General features: G+C 45.4%; 1 protein-coding gene across 8 annotated transcripts in view; it reads right to left on the minus strand.

The window, feature by feature from the left end:
- The window catches only part of LOC117421560 (type II inositol 3,4-bisphosphate 4-phosphatase-like), a 353,781-nt gene that overhangs the window by 16,784 nt on the left and 316,786 nt on the right, over positions 1 to 20,211 (minus strand). For 7 of the 8 annotated variants that reach the window (XR_009329315.1, XR_009329316.1, XR_009329317.1 and 4 more), the window contains one exon: positions 11,160 to 11,314. Coding sequence is in view for 2 of the 8 variants with exons in the window: in XM_059028317.1 (XP_058884300.1) it covers positions 11,160 to 11,314 (155 nt within the window). In the remaining 6 variants the exon portion in view is untranslated. Of the gene's footprint in view, positions 1 to 236; positions 3,548 to 11,159; positions 11,315 to 20,211 lie in introns of those variants that run through there. The other variant, XM_059028321.1, reaches the window with a different exon arrangement.

The raw sequence follows: 20,211 nt of genomic DNA on the forward strand, positions 1-20,211 counted from the left end.
ATCCCGCACAACACAGCTATATGTCGAAGATTGCTGACTGACCAAGAAATGCTCGACGCACTTGAGGAAGAAGCACCTCATCTTGAACCATTGGAGCCTCCTCAGAATATTACTCCTGGAGAAGCTGCCAGGGCCAGGGCTAGGGCTGTCAGGCAGCAGATCACTGACATGTATTTTGCCTAAACGTATTTGTGATGCTGTCAGACCCCCCCGCCCCCCGCCCCACACACTTTATGTACAATGTTCACTTTCACCTTCACACATTTGTATGCATATAAAATGTTCTTATAAATACTGTAAGTGTTTGGTGGCTACTTCTAATCATGTTGAGTTTATTTATCGTGGAGGCGAGCAAAGAGTACCAGATAAAATGCATTCAACATGATTATAGGAATTCACCAAACAATTATAAATAAATTGTGTATTGGGTTAGGGATTTATATCACAATTTTAAAAGCTTAAAATATAATTAAGTGTTACATACATGGTATACATGTTAAATAACTAACAAACACAAACGGCACTTAAAACATATTCTTGGCCTATTTATAGCCTACAATCGTACATACTAAAATACAAACAAAAGTAGATTTAAACATAAGAAAATAAATTCCAACCAAGCCTACATAGATGGCTTACCCCCCGCCCCAATCAAAAAAATTAAAAATACTAGTTTTTCACCCCTGTATCTGCATGTGGGCCAAACACAGCCTGGGAAACTGGAGGTGTCTGTTGTCCCTGAACACTTCCAGCACATGATTGCAGTTGAGAACTAAGAATTTTCAGAATAGGAACCAAGCTAGCTATAAACTCCCTAAAACAAGTGCCTATCTCTGACACCTGCTGCACCAGAGCCAGGTGATTTTCAACCATACGACTCAGGTGGTCGATCAGGTTTTGCACAACTACCTACTGGTGCCCTTGTTGGTCCTTCATGGCATCCAATATCTTGATGATGTAACCTTACCCAATATTTACCTCCCGCTGTGCATTTAACAACTGAAACAAAACACCTCTGACGTTGGTTGCAATATTTGTTCATCTGGCAGGGCAAGTAACAACAAAAAATGTGTTTATTAACAACCTCATCGACTGAATTTCAAAGCATTATCGTGTTGATTTTATTAACAAATTCCATCTGAAAATCTCTTGCTTCTAAAGCTGTTGTTACTATACCGCTAGTTTGATACAATAACACTCATGTTTGAAAATCCCCCCACCATATGTTGTATTTATAAGGCGTAATCTCCATCTTAATCTCACACCTTGGCATGGAGTCTGTAACATGTTAGCAAGTCTCCTCAGGTATTCATGTACTGTATTAAGGATAATTATTTTCCAAAGTCTAAAGTCCTGTGTAGGTTGTTAACTGAATAGAGTGCTGCCACTAGGCCACGGTTTTTGCAGCATTCACAAATATCATAGAAGATGCTCCCTTTGTTGTATAAGTGTGTGGTGCTTTAATTTACTGAAGACTGAGTAACTTTAATAGGGCAGATAATATCACACTTAACGGTGCATCGTGAAGTGCCAAACCATTCACTGCACGAGTCTTACAAAGATTACATTTTCTTTCATAAAATTGATACGTTTCTAAAGCATACAACGTTAGCATTGAGACAGACCAGGAATCCAACAAAAATGTAACTAGATGGTAGCAAAGAAACCATCACCAAAGTAACACTGCTTGAGTATTGTATGTGAAAGGCACTGCCATAATCAAAATGTTAAAAAAAAAAAAATAGAAAACAACTGTGTGACCGTCATCTGTGGGACCTCACTTAAATCCAGGCAGCTGAATAATAAAAAGTGAATTTATGCAACAGCAGGAATATGATGTTAATGAATGAGGAAACAGCTGGTTGATGGCATGAAGAAAACACTCAAGATGAACATATGGGTGGGCTAAAAACAACATAGCCCCTACTGATTATTATTTATAGCATGTGTAGCTTAAACTTTAGATGGAGACAAAAGGCTCATAAAAGGTACAGCCAGAGGGTTTGAGCAGGCCAGGGAATAACCAATAAAAGCACAGGTTATGGAGTGACATGTTTCAATTTAATCTTGAAGTTGCATTGCCCCACAAATATAGTTTTATAAAAATGCAGGCCCCTAAATGTGCTTGCCGTATTTTTACCACAAGATCTATCATAAGAGTTTTTCAGGAGACATTAAAAGATCTGATATTTTCACGACAGCCCCATAAGAGCCAAAAAACCGAAAGAACAGCAAATGTTATCATTGATGAGAGCTTACCCAAGGTCAGGTGAAACTAAACCCAAGAGCTGGCAATATTAAAAAGTATAAAGCTGCTGTCCATCTCCTACACTTATCAATAGAAGTCTAATAATAATAATAGAACAGTAATAGAACAACAAAACTCTCAGCGTGAAACAGACAAGCTGTTGTTTATTTGTGCTTGTCGGTTTTTGGTCATGAAGTTTGTGTGACAGTGTCAGTAGGTTAAAGATTTTGTTAATACCCTCCTGATTATTAGGAATATGATGCAATTAATTTTTTTCAACTGTGTTCAGACTAGGCTGAAAAATCAAACCCAAACCAATGCCAGAAGCTGTGTCAGACTGCACTTTTTCAGACTTGATACTGTATATGATGCCCTTGTGATACAACATGAACACACTTACATATTAAGAATTTAATATTTTTCACCCAAACATATATACCGGTAAATATAATAAGAAAGTGAATAACACAATAAGTAATTACATTTTTCCAATCAGGAGACAGTTGATTACTGGAAGGTTGTCATCATTTTACGTAGTAACAGATGAATGGTTTTGTTAGTCATTACTGGAAATGACTTGGTCATGGACATAAACATTATTGTCTATGCTGAAAGGTTCCTTTTTTCACTTGTTTTAATTATCTGAGGATGCTACAGAGTACTACCGAAGACTAGTCCCTGTGAAAGAGGGTTATGGGTAATCAGCTGACAGACAGGAGTGACACGGAGGTTCGCGTTGAAACATAGCGTTCACGTGTACAGAAATAAAACAAAATACGACAACAAAAAAAAAAAACACTGAACAAAAACACCTACAGAAAAGGAGGTCCTGCTGACATGCTTTCTAAAAAATACTTTTAAGTGGAACTGAATCCCTAAACTAACTCATCAGAGAAAATGACTTATTGGCCCAGTCATCTTTTGTCCAGTCTTTGTGTGACAAATGTTTTTCTTGCTCAGAAGGGGCTTCTTAGCAGGCCTCCCTGACACCAGACCATTCTTCAAGAGACGCCTTCTCATGGTGCGCGCAGACGCCTTCACTCCAACTTCTTTCCATTGCCGCAGTAAGTGGACACTGCTGGCTGTCCTATCTCTCAAACTTGAACGGCATAAGTGGCAATCATGGCAAGCAGTGCTGACTTTACAGCTTCCAGTCTACTTATATTTCTGGATGATCCTAGATACTGTGGCATAACCTCTGTTGGCTATCTGACGACGGCTAAAAACTCCCTTATGAAGTGCAATGATATTTGAGCGTGTTTCCGAAGAGGTACTGTATGGCTCTTCCCATGGCTTGCTCTGAAAAAAAAAAATCTATGTAAAAATCATGCTTATATAGCTTAAATCTACTCGTTACCACTTCTAATTTCACCTTTTGATTTCTTCTAATTGAGTAACACGTGTCAAGATTTGTCTTTTCGGAAATCTTGTGTGACTATCAGACCTGTGACTGTAAGAGAGGGACCTCAGCAACAGGACTGGTAGGCTACCAGAATACTATTAAAGCACTGTTTGTTGGGGTAGCTGGCATCCTTGGACAGGAGCACTAAATTGGGCGCCTGTACCAGCAAGGCAATTGATGCCTCTACTGGCGGAAATTGGGCCAGGCCTAGCTTCTCCATCATGCACCCTATATAGGGCATCCATAGACCAGGAAGCAGCAGGAACTGTAGCTGGGTGACCCCAGAACAACTGAATCTCAAAAAGAAAGTCTGTGTGCACTGGGGGGGGGGGGACACAAAGGAGAGATGATAGGCTCGTCATAAAAGACGGACTGCCTTGTCTCACCTTCTGTAGGCCAGGGCACTTGCAAGACTGCAGTGGCCCTCTAGATCAGTGGTAGAAGCTCTGCCGACAGGGAGAGCTTAACCAGAGGGGATGGGCTGTCTGACTCCACGTCCTTTCTTTCGGCTAGGGCTAAAGACCCAGACCAACTCACCCGACGAAGTGGCGGCCTCTCTCTCGCAAGTCGTAGTTCTGCCAAGTCGTAGTCTGACCCCGGCAGCTTGGAGTTGCTCCCAGGCATGGGCGCTGTCCAGGCGATCCTGCAGGCGCTGGGCGTACTCCAGCCCTGGCGGCTCCCTTACTCCTGGGGGTGGTCCATAGGGGATTGCAGCTGGCGTCCGCAGTTCTCGTCCCATCACTAGCAGAGCAGGGATGCAACGCGTAGACTCCTGTACTGCGGTGCGGCAGGCGAGCAGGATGAGTGGCAGGTGCTGCTCCCAGTCCCGCTGGTGTTCGCTGGTGGCAATGGCCAGTTGGGTGCCGAGCATGTGGTTGAAATGCTCAACCAAACCATCGCTTTGGGGGTGAAGGGGGGTGGCGCGGGTCTTACTCATCCCCAGTCGCTTGCAGATGTCGCTGAATACCTTGCTTTCAAAGTTACGCTCTTGTGGAACTCTTGTGGAACCCCAAACAGAGAAGAACCCGCCGATGAGTGTGTCTGCCACTGTCTGCGCCTCCTGATGTCGATGGCGACCCTCCCCATTGGTTCGCGTACTTGGTACTGTTGGAGGGGGGCATGCATCCGCTCAGTGGGACCCTTTTTGGCAGTGTAGTTGTCACACCGCCGGCAATAGGTCTCCACGTCACAGCGGCAGCGGCCCCAGTAGTACTGGACGCGGAGACATGCCAGCGTCATGGAGATGCCAAAGTGCCCTACCCCTGGCGCGCCATGGTTGGCTTGCAGGACAGCACTCCGGAGCAAAGCAGGCACCACCAGTTGCAGACGGGGTTCACCTGTGGACGGGACTTGCCATCGGCAAGAGAGCGGGGCTACTTCAGCCCAGTCAGGTCGCCAGTCCTTTTTCCATTGTAGGAGCATGCCGAGCTCAGGGTCCTGTCTCTGCTGCTCCTGCCACTCAGCGGAAGACAGGGGCTGCACCTCTCTCACTGTCACTGTGCCCCCTTCCTCTTCTAGTGCCTCTCTCTCTCTGGCATCCTGGCGGTCACAGTATCCACACCCCACCTCACTGCACGGTCGCCGGGACAGGGCGTCAGCATTTCCGGGGGGTACTGGCGGCTGTTACTGCTCTTGCGCTTGGTTGATGCCTTGCTCTTGGCGCGGTAGGGGAGACTGGCTGCGATGGCGGCGGCCACTGCTCTGGCTTTCCGCCGGTGTTTCAACCCTGGCCGACGCCGTTTGCAGGGCTGGCATGTACCAGGGTTCCCGCGAAGGCTGTTGCGCTGGGTGGGGTGGCTGGCTCATCCAGGAGGAGTGGCGGGCCCGCTCCAAAGGTCACCGTCCCCTTCGCTAGATCTAGCCGCCCTCTCGCCTGTTGAAGGCAGTCCAGGATGCACTGGTCCTGAATGTCTCCCCTGGCGCAGCTGCAGTAGCCCTCTCCCTCGCACAGGGGATAATTGTCCTGTCACCGTCCGCAGTTGCACCACCGTGGCTGCAACTTTAGCCCGGCTGGCCTGGCCGGCCTGCTGGATGATGTCGGGTCTGACCAGGGTGACAGAGGCTCCAGTGTCTATCAGCACGGTGCAGGGCACGCCTCAGATGGAGATGCGCCCCAATACTGGTTCTCCCCACGATGACTGGTGTGCTGGCGGTTTGGTTGGGGTTGAAGACCCGGGCCGAAGTTTCCCCTTCTACTTCGGCCCTCTTCCATTTCCCTCTGGTGATTGGCTGGTTCTTGGCCGCGGCGCCTGCCAAGGGCAGTAGGCGCGGATATGACCGGGCTGCCCGCATTCCCTGCAGAGATGAGGACCAGGGGGCGGTGGTAGTCTGGACAGTTCTATCATGGCTTGCTGAATGGCCACGATATCCCGCAGGGTCTCTGCTAATGAGGCTATGCTCTGGGCTGCGTCGCCTTCTTGTTCGGCCCGTCGGGCGGTGGATTGTGTCTGGCCACTGCAGCTAACCGCTAACTCGCTTCTCCTCGCTCCGGGTATCCGGCGTGGCGCTCTGCAAGATCCAGCCGGGCCTCATGCACTCTGGCTCCGATGACCACGGTCTCTCAGTCCAGTTCTTAATCTGTTCCGCCATCCGGGCTACCTCCGCCTCAAGTTGCCGGATGTACTGGGACTCTTGTTCCCTCTCGCCGTTCGTCTCTCCATCTCCTAGCCGCCTGTCTGACGCTCGGGCAATCCATTCCGTATCCAGCTTCTGACACCAGTGTAGCATTTCAGCAAGGAGGCAGAAAACGGAGAGACAGGCTGTTCAAGTTTAACTCATTTTTAAATTTAGGACGCTTGCTCTAGTCCACTGCTCTGACTGCTTCTCTGCATGCAAGACCAATAACATATTGGCGGCGCAGCGCCCTTTTATAGTGTAGCTCTGCCCTTTATGTTAACCGGGTACTGGAGTTTACACACATCCCATTTGTCCTCAGCCGCACACTGGGACCAATGGGCACAGACAAACAACAGCCAATCGCAGTTGAGACACAGGAGACACCACACTCAGGGTAGGAATTACACATATACAGAGACAGGGTTAGACAAGCAACGTCGGGAAGTACAGTACAAAACATAAATGCACGGATCACTACAATATAAACCGAGTTTCACATTTGCCTATGACAGCACATTACGAGTGCAAGAAAAAAAAGAAAGCAAACTAACGGTGAATTACAGAGCAGTGTTTTAATACTGTACATTTAGTCATTCTTTACATTTAAGCAAATGCATAGTTTATTACAGGACAAATGCATTTTGTATCATTAACTGGAACTAAACAGTTTGTGTCATTATCTAAAAAAGGCATGAATTGTTGACTGATGAGAGCTATCACATTTCCCAGTGCTGCTGGGCAATGTCCCGCCTTCCTGACTTGTATCTATCATTGATTCGTTCTGAATACTTTAAACCCGCCCCAACTACTGAGTGACAGCACATTCCTACATTTTTAAATGAGATTACAGTCAGGCTTGTTTGCGGGATTTAAAGCTATATTACAGTTAAGATACAAAGGATTTAATACAGAATTGTGGCGAAATGTAAAAAAATGCCTACACACAAAAAACCCAGAAGAATGTGCCCGTGACCATAGGGATTTCGTTGTGGAAGACAGCAAAGGAAAGAAGGTACAACTTAAGTGTGCAAGTACTGTCAAGTTACTGTACATATTTTGACAGTAAAAAAAAAAGCTCAAGCATTTTGGAAAGTAACCAAAAACACTAATTTCATACTATATCAAAAACAAAAGCGCCGAATTTTTTTTTACATAAAACTTGAAAATAGCTAAAAATAAGCACCGAAAAATACAATAAATAAAAACCAAAAAACAGAAGCCCTAATTATATCTTGTGGTTACTTAGTAAAGCCCGGCCAGGCAGCATTTGACAGGCTGCACAAAATGTGACAATAAGCGGGTTTGTGAGGTGATATTAAGAGAGGTAATTTCTCAAACCTATGGTGCATGTCGAGTGGTTTTTCAAAAATTGTGAAAATAAACTGGTTATGATATTAAGCGATGTGATATAAAACGGGTTTATCTGTATTTGTACTGCACTATCCAATACGATTTGCATTGTGGGCCTCATGTGTATCTACATGGGGCGGTACAAAGCTCAGTCATCTACAAATCAGGAAGATCTAAAAGCAATGGTTTCCCTCTTTATGAAAGACACTAATAATAATGTACGTGTTTTAAAAAAAAAAAAAAAAAAACTAATACTGGTAATTATGTACGTGTTCACTCAGGGTCGTCATATACACTGCAGCGTAAGGTATCAGAAAAATGCTGCTGCATAAAAAAAACCAGTAGCAAACGAAGAGTTTGGGGTAGCAAATGTTAACTTCGAGCCTTAATTATATTAAAATACTTTTTATGTCCCAAATATACCAGTGTTAATTCTTTGGCATTGTATGTGGATAGTCCTGGCATTTGTAGCGTTAATTCTGTTACACTACTAACAAATATTAATAATAATAATAATAATAATAATAGTAATAATAATAATAATAATAATAATAATAATAATAATAATAATAATAATAATAATAATAATAATAATAATGCCACAAAATGTTAAATGTAAAAATTGTCCTTTTTGGACCTCAGTATTATAGCAAGTTTTAGTACATTTATGACTGAAATAGCTCTGGAAAATGCATGCATTTCAATTGAGAATGCTATGCAATACATGCAGGACATTCCTTTAATGTTCACCCAGTCTGCCAAGAATAACTAATCCTGGGCTGTGTACTTGAGTCCTACCAAATGGCTCCTTGCTGTACTATCACTTTCAGGAACAGAAGTAAATATTTACTAAGAGACGTTCTGCCAACTACTGTGAGTCGAAGGTTCACAAACACCTCTAATTTATACAGATTGCATTAACCAGCAGTTCAAGGAGAAAGAGGGGCAATACTGCCATCTAGCTTTGATTTCCTGGTAAATACAACTTTCATAAACCATAGTAATGCTTTGTTTTAAGTGAGTATAATTTACACATTAAGTACAATATAAGTACATAGATATAACTATTGTAACAGCACATATGTGTTATGGTTTGTTAAACATATTTATTATTTATTTCTTAGCAGACACCCTTATCCAGGCGACTTACAATTGTTACAAGATATCACATTATTTTTACATACAATTACCCATTTATACAGTTGGGTTTTTACTGGAGCAATCTAGGTAAAGTACCTTGCTCAAGGGTACAGCAGCAGTGTCCCCCACCTGGGATTGAACCCACGACCCTCCGGTCAAGAGCCCAGAGCCCTAACCACTACTCCACACTGCTGCCCTAACTTGGACCAAGAGATGCCAGTTCATTCTTGTGCCAGTGCATTAAAACCTTTGAACATAAAATATACAACACAAAAAAGGGAAGAATTACACACCATCTCATATTTATTTTTAAAGATTAAATGTTGTTCTACCCACCTTTGATTAATGTTTTGCAATGGACACGCCCCAAGCTTGCGGCTTACTGTGCACCTTCATGTGTGGGTCAATCTAAACTGAACAGCAGACTGTACTTACATATTTAGTATCTGCACTATTTGTACTATAATTTTGCCACTAAACAAGACGTTACAGGCATAAATGTTTTTATCAGCATAACAAGGGGAATGAACAAAGTCAACAGTTTAAGTTAATCTTTTAAAGTTAAACATTACTAAATTAAATTAAATGTAAAGCTGTGGTAACTTCTCATGCCTAGGCAAGTCTGACAAAAGTCCTGAACCATATAGCATAATGAAAGGGATAAAATGCTTTAATAATCGCCCCCTTTTAGTGTGTGCCACCAATTTCTAGGCTGTTTTCCAGTGTGATAAATGCTGCATCAGCTTTCCCTTAGACATTACATTAACTCTAGCACTTAAAGAAATAAAACTAACAGTTTTGAATTACATTGTTAAACGTTTAAAACACCTGCGTATTTCCTCTAGAAACTACACTGTTGTTATCCTCTTATAACTCATCTAAAATGCTCTCTTCACCACACAGCCCCCTTCTACCTCCAGTCCCTTGGGTACACCCCCTCTCGACCTCTCCACTGCTCCTCTACTGGTCAACTGGTCATGCCTTCCCTCCACTCTCCATCTTCCCGTGCCCGCTCCTTCTCTTCCCTCTACTCTCCATCCTCCCGTGCCCTCTCCTTCTCTTCCCTCTACTCTCCATCCTCCCGTGCCCGCTCCTTCTCTTCCCTCTACTCTCCCTCCTCCCGTGCCCGCTCCTTCTCTTCCCTCTACTCTCCATCCTCCCGTGCCCGCTCCTTCTCTTCCCTCTACTCTCCATCCTCCCGTGCCCGCTCCTTCTCTTCCCTCTACTCTCCATCCTCCCGTGCCCTCTCCTTCTCTTCCCTCTACTCTCCATCTTCCCGTGCCCTCTCCTTCTCTTCCCTCTACTCTCCATCTTCCCGTGCCCGCTCCTTCTCTTCCCTCTACTCTCCATCTTCCCGTGCCCGCTCCTTCTCTTCCCTCTACTCTCCATCCTCCCGTGCCCGCTCCTTCTCTTCCCTCTACTCTCCATCTTCCTGTGCCCGCTCCTTCTCTTCCCTCTACTCTCCATCTTCCCGTGCCCTCTCTTTCTCTTCCCTCTACTCTCCATCTTCCCATGCCCTCTCCTTCTCTTCCCTCTACTCTCCATCTTCCCGTGCCCTCTCCTTCTCTTCCCTCTACTCTCCATCTTCCCGTGCCCTCTCCTTCTCTTCCCTCTACTCTCCATCTTCCCGTGCCCTCTCCTTCTCTTCCCTAGCCCAGTGGTGGAACCAGTTACCGGCAAACCTCAGGACTGTTCTGTCTCTCACTGTCTTCTGTCACCTCCTCTTCTAGATCGCACTTCTAGATCTCTTGATCTGCCCCTCGTACTATGCACTGGACTTTCCTAATCTACGCGACATGTTACTGGATTTTTAGCTAATGTACTATCCTTGCACTACTATTATGTCATTGTCGATATAACTTGTTGTAATCCTAACTTGCTGCATCTTTGTTCATATGGTATTTTAGTGGTATTTGCACTTACTGTAAACTATACTGTATTATATTTTAAGCGTGCATTGTAACCTTGCATTGCCCTGTAACACCTGTAAGTCGCCTTGGAAAAAGGCGTCTGCCAAATAAATAAATAAATAAATAAATAAATAAATAAATAAATAATAATAAAATGCCCTAACAATTACCACAACAGGTATGTGGGTCTGAAGTACTGGTATCGAACAAGGAGTCTATCAAGTCTTCCAGTATTCTGTTCTCAGTCCCCATGAGATGGAACAAAATGGACTTAATTCAAAAATCCAGTATACTGTATGCATAATATGGTCGTGGAGTGAATGTTAACCTGTGAGATTTTATCAACAGGAAATGAGATGCAGCAGTGGTAATCCCTTTTATGAATGATGTATTAGCCATGATTAACTGTTAAGTTTCTATCTGTTACATGTTCTCCGACTGTCATGCAGCCAGTATGCAGGTAAGAAGATGATGACAAAACCAGGGCACCTACCTACGCATGCAGTCCAGCGCTCGGATGAAATAGTCCTTGCTCAGCTCATGTTCGTCCCTCAGCAGCGCACACTGCTCCAGCGTGACGGACATGGACGTTCTGTCTTTGGCACTTTTACAGCTGGTAAAGCGGATTCCATTCATCCTGCGGCAAATCTACCAAAAACATCAGGATCCTGTTAATGCTTTGAATCCACTCAATTCATGACGTGTCCAAATTACTTCATTACCACATGTACATAATGAGTCACAATACATGTTGATCAGAAAGATCTATAGCAGTGCATGAAAGTGTCTTTTGCTTTTATTTAAATATAAATGCCATGGAGGGGGAGTGCTTTAATAAGTTAAACAATAGCAGTACGGTCAAACACTTTTAACATTAACTGTACATAAACAGACACTAAACATGAACTGTGAAACCTCGTTATAATGTGGCTCTTTACACTACAGAACAGGTCATAGGGCAGTCTGGTCAACACTCACATTCACCTCGGAATGCCATTACACTAGCATTTGTGTTCTCGTTATAAGGCGGAACACAAATAGCACAGTCTTATGACTATGGCTCCCGACTACAGAGTTATAAAGGGGGAGCACTACCATCAAAACAAGCATCAAACACAGAAGACATGTTCATATAACTAATATGCCTGTTTGCTATGGAACTTAGAGTTACTATTTTTTTTAAAAAATATACAGTCTATTACCCTGTGCATATACTGTACAACACATTGTAAAAATACAAAAAAACATAAGCTATAAACCCACACACATGGCAGTGTTCTGTGTGCTATATTTGCTACCATACAGTATATTCTGAACATTGCATTACTGTATTAATTGTGTGACTGTAGATTTGCTACATATTTGCACTTCTCGGACAACTTAGTTATTACGGGTGCCACTGTATTTGAAAACATGCAGTATTTATATACCTGGTCTGAAACTTAATCAGAACCTGAAGACCCCTAAGTAAATATCTTTGTATTCCATGGCCAAAATAACTTCTCCTGAGACCATTTCTTTCTCAAATAATTCACAACACTCTTGTGCAGTGAATGATAAAAAAAAAAATGATTGCATGAACTGTAATGTCAGCATATTGTTAAAATCCCAAGTCAAAAGAAAAAGGTTCACCTGAATGCTGAGCAATGAACTCTTAAAATAACAGAAGCACTACAATGCATTCCATCAGAATTAGTTGTGCTCAGGCATCAAACTGAAGAGAGAACACTGGAGTCTCCCAGGTTTTGCGTCAATCCCAGAATAAATTCAGAATTTCAGTCTGTGACAGAGATCGAATGAGTCTTAGTGTTAGATCTCCCTCTCGACCTGTGAGAGCACGGTATACGAGGAACAGAGTACCCTTAATGAAATGGCACGACAATTTATTCCGTAGGGTAGATGGAAGTCGGTCAGTTTGGAAGGGGGCGGAGCCATGGCACCCGAGCTCAGTGACCCAGACGGTAAGCGGCGTGGCATCCGAGGACTGGAGGAGCGGATGCGCTCGTTAACCTCGGGGTCATGGGCGAGGGTATAAATAGGGGGCATGGCTTGAGTGATCTGTTCCTTTGCATATGGTTAAATTATATGACCAAGAAGGAGCCCGTTTGTGAAATCGACCGTGAGTGTTTTGTGTCTGTGTCCTAACACTGTGTGTCTTGTGTGTTGTTTCACTAAAGATTACTGAGCACGATCCGGAGCTGCAGCCGCAGGCCAGCGACAAACCCGGACTTCACCACTCACCTTTTCACTACTGGAACTGTCTGTTGTTTGCACCTTTTAGCACTTGAATCACGCACTGTCTTTGTGTTTGTGTTTAGTGTGGGTGTCGGAACGGGACTTTGGGGTTGCGGGTCAAACCCGTAGGATTATAACGAGAAGTGATATACGCCGCTATATCACTTCCAGCACCATTATTATTTACAGGTTTTGCCTTGAGGCTCTGGACATTTATTAATTTAAATAAACACCCTTGCACCTGTATCAACGTTGGTCTGTGTGATTATTCTGCACTGCACTCACCTGCACGTCATTACCACTTTGCCATACGTGGTGTCAGAAGTGGGATGGACTACGCAACACTGTCGGTGCTGCTGGAGCAGCTGGACAGCAGACGGGAGGGGGAGGAAAGACGGAGAGAGGAGAGGTACACTGCGCTGATCGAGAGGGTCGGGCTGGCAATACCTCCCACAGCATCAGCGGAACGCGGCTTCATAGCGCCCAAAGCCAGGACGCATAAAATGACGGCGGATGATGATCCAGAAGCATACCTGGTGGCATTTGAGCGGCTGGCTACCACCGACAGTTCTGGGCAAGCCAGCTGGGACCCTGCCTGATTGGGGAAGCGCAGGCAGCCTACCAGGCGATGGGGGATGACGACGCCGCTCAATATGACCTGGTAAAGCTGGCTATTCTCCGCCGTCTTAACATTACGGAGGAAACGCACCAAGTGAGGTTCAGGGAGTACAGGAGGTCCCCGAACGTACGCCCCAGGGTGGTCGCGCAGAAGCTCTGTGACCACATGATACACTGGCTCACCCCGGCACTAAAAACAACTGCCCAGATGGGGGAGGCCATTGTCATTGAGCAGTTTTGTCATGTGGTCGGCGCCGAGACCCAAGGATGGATACGGCGCCACAACCCCGACACCCTGGAACAGGCAGTCAAGCTCGCTGAGGACTTCGAGGACTCCCTGGTATCCGCCCAGACCGGGCTACTCACCCCGCTACATCAACGGAGCAGCCGAGCCCCACCTCCTCTCTCTGCTCCATCAGCCCCACCACCAGGACCGGTTCAACGACCTCCGAGAGCACCAACCCCAATGGGCGACCTTGCCTCCTCTTCATGGAGACCAAGGTCGGCCCCCAGCGGGGGTAGAGGTGCTGCCCCTGCCCCGTTGCCATACCAGCAGCGGGACAGACCATTTAACACTGTGCCCTCCTTTCCCCCTACCTGTTTTAGGTGCCGCCAGCCGGGACATCAGGCTAGGTCATGCCCATCTGCGATGGAGTGTGACGTGGCCGTCTGTAATCTGGCATCTGAAGCGGGTGAGCGAGGGAAAAATGGTCGGGAGGGGCCTTGTATTGTTAAGGTGATTTTTGAAAATGTGAAAACCCATGCATTAGTGGACACAGGGTGTGGTCAGACCTTAATTAGAGCATCTCTCTTAGGCGGTATGGTGTGGCAGCCACAAGGTCAGGTGGCGATCTCCTGTATCCATGGAGACACGGCAACATACCCCACAGTAAAAGCATATTTATCGGTCGGTCCGATGAAACGTTCCCTGGTAGTTGGGGTAGCGGAAAGGTTACCACATCCCATTATTCTGGGTCGGGACTGGCCCAACTATAAAGATTTATTGAAATTAAGGGCAGTCCCGGCCATACACGCAAATGTGGCAGAAAAAGTAGAAGGGGAAATGATTGGTAATGTTTTTCCCTTTCAAGCGGAAATGTTCTCTTCCCTGTTCCGGCCGAAAAAAACAAACAAAGAGAGAAGGCTGCGGAAATGGGAGGGAGCGTTAATGAGACAAGGCTGGGGGCTGGTGGGAGCCTGTTATAACGGTGAAAAACGTCAGTCAAAGGGGGTCGGAACGCAGTGTGACCGAGAGGGCGAGGTTACTGGGCCATCAAGGGCAGATGTTACTCCCGCCCCGCTCAATATACCGGACATGTGGCACTCGAATGTGAACCTAGTGTGGGAGCAGGACAATGACCCATCACTGGTGCACATTCGGGGACAGGTCCGGTCCATTGAAGGTAAGGATGTTGAAGGCGCTGGGGCACTAGTATTTCCACACTTCATTATCAAGGGGCAATTACTATATAGGGTAAACCTGGCCGCGGGCACAGGACATCCTGTAACACAATTATTGGTTCCCCCGTCTTGTCGGCTGGAGGTCATGAGGCTGGCGCATGATATCCCTTTTGCGGGGCACCTCGGAGTTGACAAGACAAGGGAACGGATATTGGCTCGATTCTTTTGGCCAGGTGTTTATAAAGAAGTGTCGAAATATGTAGCCACATGCCCAGACTGCCAGAGAGTAGCGCCGGGTCGAGTGCGCCCCGCCCCTTTGGTCCCACTGCCGATTATTTCCACCCCCTTTGAACGCATCGCAGTGGACATAGTCGGCCCTTTGCTACCTTCTGACTCCGGGTATACGCATATATTAGTGGTGGTAGATTACGCAACGCGATACCCAGAGGCAGTTCCATTGAGGTCCACTAGTGCTGCTGCGATAGCCAAAGAACTAGTGCAGATTATGGCAAGAGTAGGGATCCCCAACGAGATATTGACTGATCATGGAACTAATTTCTTGTCAAATACGCTACAGCAGGTATATAAATTACTAAAAATACGTCCCATCAGAACGTCGGTTTACCATCCACAGACGGACGGTTTGGTGGAACGTTTTAATCAGACTCTAAAGGCGATGCTGAGACGATTTGTGAATCAGGAGCAAAAACATTGGGCATCGCTCCTTCCCTACCTCCTTTTTGCAGTGAGAGAGGTGCCGCAGAGTTCGACAGGGTTCTCCCCCTTCGAGCTCTTGTACGGCCGACAGCCTCGCGGCACCCTCGATCTGTTGAGAGAGGGGTGGGAGGAGCACAAAGGCTCGTCCAAAAATGTAGTGCAGCATGTGCTCCTACTGAGAGATCGCCTAGATTTGGTCGGTCGTTTGGCCCAAGACAATCTCAGATCGGCTCAGCATCGACAACAGCAGCATTACAATCAAAATGCATTAATCCGAACTTTTCGACCGGGAGACAAGGTAATGCTGCTACTTCCCTCAGCGGAATCCAAACTATGTGCTAAATGGCAAGGGCCATATGAGGTGATTCGGGCTATAGGAAAGGTGAATTACGAAATTAAACAGCCCGATCGCCGTAACAAAAAAGAAATTTATCACATAAATTTATTAAAGCCCTGGCAGGCAAGAGAGGTGTTATTTATAGCCCCAGGCAATATAGAGGATGATTTAGGGCCCGAGCTAGAACCCTCTAGCACAAAGAACATTTCGATGGGGGAACAGTTACTTCCTGATCAGCAACGTGAACTACGCAGGTTAATTGAGGAATTTAGCGATGTTTTTTCTAACACGCCCGGTAGAACTAACCTCGCTGAATATGACATTATCTCTCCCCCAGGTGTCACAGTGCGAGAGAGACCTTACCGGGTCCCGGAAAGTCGACGGAGTGGCGTTCGCAAAGAGGTATGGGACATGCTCGAACTAGGGGTGATTGAGCCTTCCAGGAGCGAGTGGTGCAGTCCAATTGTGATAGTGGCCAAAAAGGACGGCACCAACCGCTTCTGCGTTGATTTCCGCAAGGTAAACGCTATTGCCAAGTTTGATGCGTATCCCATGCCTCGGGTCGACGAACTCCTAGATAGACTGGGGACGGCGAGGTTCATCTCCACTCTGGATCTGACGAAAGGATATTGGCAGATCCCGTTAACTCGTAGGTCTAGAGAGAAAACCGCATTTTCAACACCAGAGGGGCTGTTTCATTTTACAACCATGCCGTTTGGGTTACATGGTGCGCCTGCTGCCTTCCAGAGACTGATGGACCAGGTTTTACACCCACATCGTGAATATGCGGCAGCGTATATTGATGATGTGGTCATTTACAGCTCCACCTGGCGAGAGCATTTGGCTAGGATCACAGCCGTCCTTCAGTCTCTAAGGGCAGCCCGGCTGACAGCTAACTTGCGAAAATGTGCATTTGCCAAAAGAGAAACACAATATTTGGGATTTGTAATGGGGAATGGCAGGGTGAAACCCGTTGTCTCCAAGGTCCAGGCCTTGGTAGACGCGGCAATCCCCAAAACCAAGGCTCAAGTGCGGTCGCTACTGGGGTTAGCCGGTTATTACCGCCGCTTTATCCCCGAGTATGCCACAGTGGTTAATCCCTTAGTTGACCTCACCAAAAAGAGCGCACCAAATTTAATTAAATGGTCAGAAGAATGTCAGGGGGCGTTTAATACTGTTAAGCAGAGACTTTGCCAGGCCCCTGCTCTCATCACTCCAGACTTCACTAAGAGATTCATCCTCCACACCGATGCTTCGGATGTCGGTTTGGGTGCAGTCCTATCTCAAATGGTAGGCGGAGTAGAACACCCTGTTTTGTACATAAGTAAAAAAATGCTCCCTCGGGAGCGCAACTACTCCGTCGTCGAAAAAGAGTGTTTGGCCATGAAATGGGCTACTCACTCTTTAAGATACTACCTGCTGGGACACTCATTTGATCTTGTCACTGACCACGCCCCACTCAAGTGGTTAAGCACAATGAAGGACAGCAATGCCCGGATAACTCGGTGGTATCTGGCATTGCAGCCCTTCATGTACCATATGGTACACCGTGCAGGGAAAGACCACCAAAATGCGGATTATTTTTCCCGGGAGGGGGGAGTAATGGGAAAGGTAGGTTTAGCCGAGTGTTCCTTCGGCTCCACTCTGAGCGGTGGGATATGTGACAGAGATCGAATGAGTCTTAGTGTTAGATCTCCCTCTCGACCTGTGAGAGCACGGTATACGAGGAACAGAGTACCCTTAATGAAATGGCACGACAATTTATTCCGTAGGGTAGATGGAAGTCGGTCAGTTCGGAAGGGGGCGGAGCCATGGCACCCGAGCTCAGTGACCCAGACGGTAAGCGGCGTGGCATCCGAGGACTGGAGGAGCGGATGCGCTCGTTAACCTCGGGGTCATGGGCGAGGGTATAAATAGGGGGCATGGCTTGAGTGATCTGTTCCTTTGCATATGGTTAAATTATATGACCAAGAAGGAGCCCGTTTGTGAAATCGACCGTGAGTGTTTTGTGTCTGTGTCCTAACACTGTGTGTCTTGTGTGTTGTTTCACTAAAGATTACTGAGCACGATCCGGAGCTGCAGCCGCAGGCCAGCGACAAACCCGGACTTCACCACTCACCTTTTCACTACTGGAACTGTCTGTTGTTTGCACCTTTTAGCACTTGAATCACGCACTGTCTTTGTGTTTGTGTTTAGTGTGGGTGTCGGAACGGGACTTTGGGGTTGCGGGTCAAACCCGTAGGATTATAACGAGAAGTGATATACGCCGCTATATCACTTCCAGCACCATTATTATTTACAGGTTTTGCCTTGAGGCTCTGGACATTTATTAATTTAAATAAACACCCTTGCACCTGTATCAACGTTGGTCTGTGTGATTATTCTGCACTGCACTCACCTGCACGTCATTACCACTTTGCCACACAGTCACATATTTTTAATTAGGCATTTCTGACATGTTTTAAAACATTTGTAATTCATACTTATTATTTTGACCTTCAAAAAAACTGGACTGGATAATAAAATACATTTCAATAAGTTGCCTTTATGATATTATTGATCGTTTCTCTTTTACTGGTCCCACATTTAACAATGCTTTGATTCTCAAATATTAACAAAAGTAAATATTTGTGTTACTAATGATACTCCTGTTAAGACTAACCGTCATCTTAAATATCTGTCAGGAATGCAGTTGTAACCTTTAAGGGAATCTCCCATAGATTGCGTTGGAATTGCTGATCAACCAGCGGGAGTGGTGTGTTGTTGTTTATACTTTCTTTTCTGTACTGTTTAGTTTAGTTAATTCTTCTTTTCATTATTATTTTAGTTTAGTTGTTGCACCTTTAATTTTTCCTTTATTTAATTTTATTTCTAATAAAACTGTTCCTTTGTATTCAGTAGAAACGTTGTCTAGTCTGATTATTTCGATCAAGGTGGGTTCTACATGACTTGAATTCAAATAAGGTATTTTATTATTACACCTTAAACTAGTTCAAATACAAATACCTTGCGCACTACACCAGCATTTAGACTTTGTAAATGATTGTAAATGAAGCCCATTCTGTTCAAATGTTTATTTATTCATGTCATTTAGATTATAGTATGTCTGTGTATGAATGCATAGCTTCGGTTGAGTATATGCGCTTTATTATGTAGGCAATTGTAACAGGGGGAGACCTGTACTGACTCTTCTGATGTGTTCGAAGTGCTGCAGGAAGAGGGCAGCAGCCTGTCAATATTCTTCTGTCAGTCATGGCAGTGACACGGAGAGGTGGGAGAGTGGGGGTGTGGGTTTTCCTTCTCTCTGAATGGCTGAGAGGCAGGTCTTGGGGGGGAATTGCTGGCCCTATAAAATTAACATTCTGCTGTTCCCTCAGGTCTGCCCCTTTGAGAGAGAACAGACGTACGGACGCACTGGTCCCGATCCAGAACACGGCAGGGAAGGAAAACCCCAAAATAAATAAAAGAAAACAGGGTTAGCGGGGAAAACCGTGGGCAGACCCCATCAGTATTTGTTTTAGCAGTCTGAGGGAGCGGCGAGGGTAGGACGGAGACCCGGACCGTGCGGGTAGCGACGGTCGGGGTGAAGCTGTCGAGTGCAGCACCTTTTATTTGTAGTTTTGTGATTACTGTATTTTATTTTCCTTGTTCTTTTCTCCTTTTGCTTATTTTTTGTTTGAGCACCTGCGAGTGCGCCTGTACTGTGTAAGGGTACCGTCTCTGGTATCTCTGTGGCTCTGTTTTATCATCGCTGATAGGCAGACCACAAACAACAGCGCCCTCTGCGGGCCAAAATGTGGAACTGCCCCACTAATAATAAAACTGGGCACCTGTGTGGTGTTGTCAAGTTCACCCGTGTCTCCCGTGTGTCAGTGAATTACCCACCACCCTTCCACAGCAATATAAACCCATTTATTTTATTTTTTTTATACTTATTTACATTGTTTCAGTTGTACAGTTTTGTATGTACATGATTTTTTTTCAAATATTTGTTTATTTCTTTTTTTACCGTTTTTTGAGGTTGTGCTTTATGTAATATGTCTATATATAAACACATTTCTGTTCATATGTTTATTTATTTACAATGTTTCAGTTGTGTAACTGCTTTATATGACGTTCCTGAATGAAACTTATATTCCATTGTTTGTCCTTTCATTATAATATTTATGTAGGTGTTGTACTATAGGTGCTGTACTGTAGGTTGTGGACAGCAACAAGCTGTTCACCAAGGTTGTAA

The sequence above is a fragment of the Acipenser ruthenus genome, chromosome 1, assembly GCF_902713425.1.
Source record: "Acipenser ruthenus chromosome 1, fAciRut3.2 maternal haplotype, whole genome shotgun sequence".
Lineage (NCBI taxonomy): Eukaryota > Metazoa > Chordata > Actinopteri > Acipenseriformes > Acipenseridae > Acipenser > Acipenser ruthenus.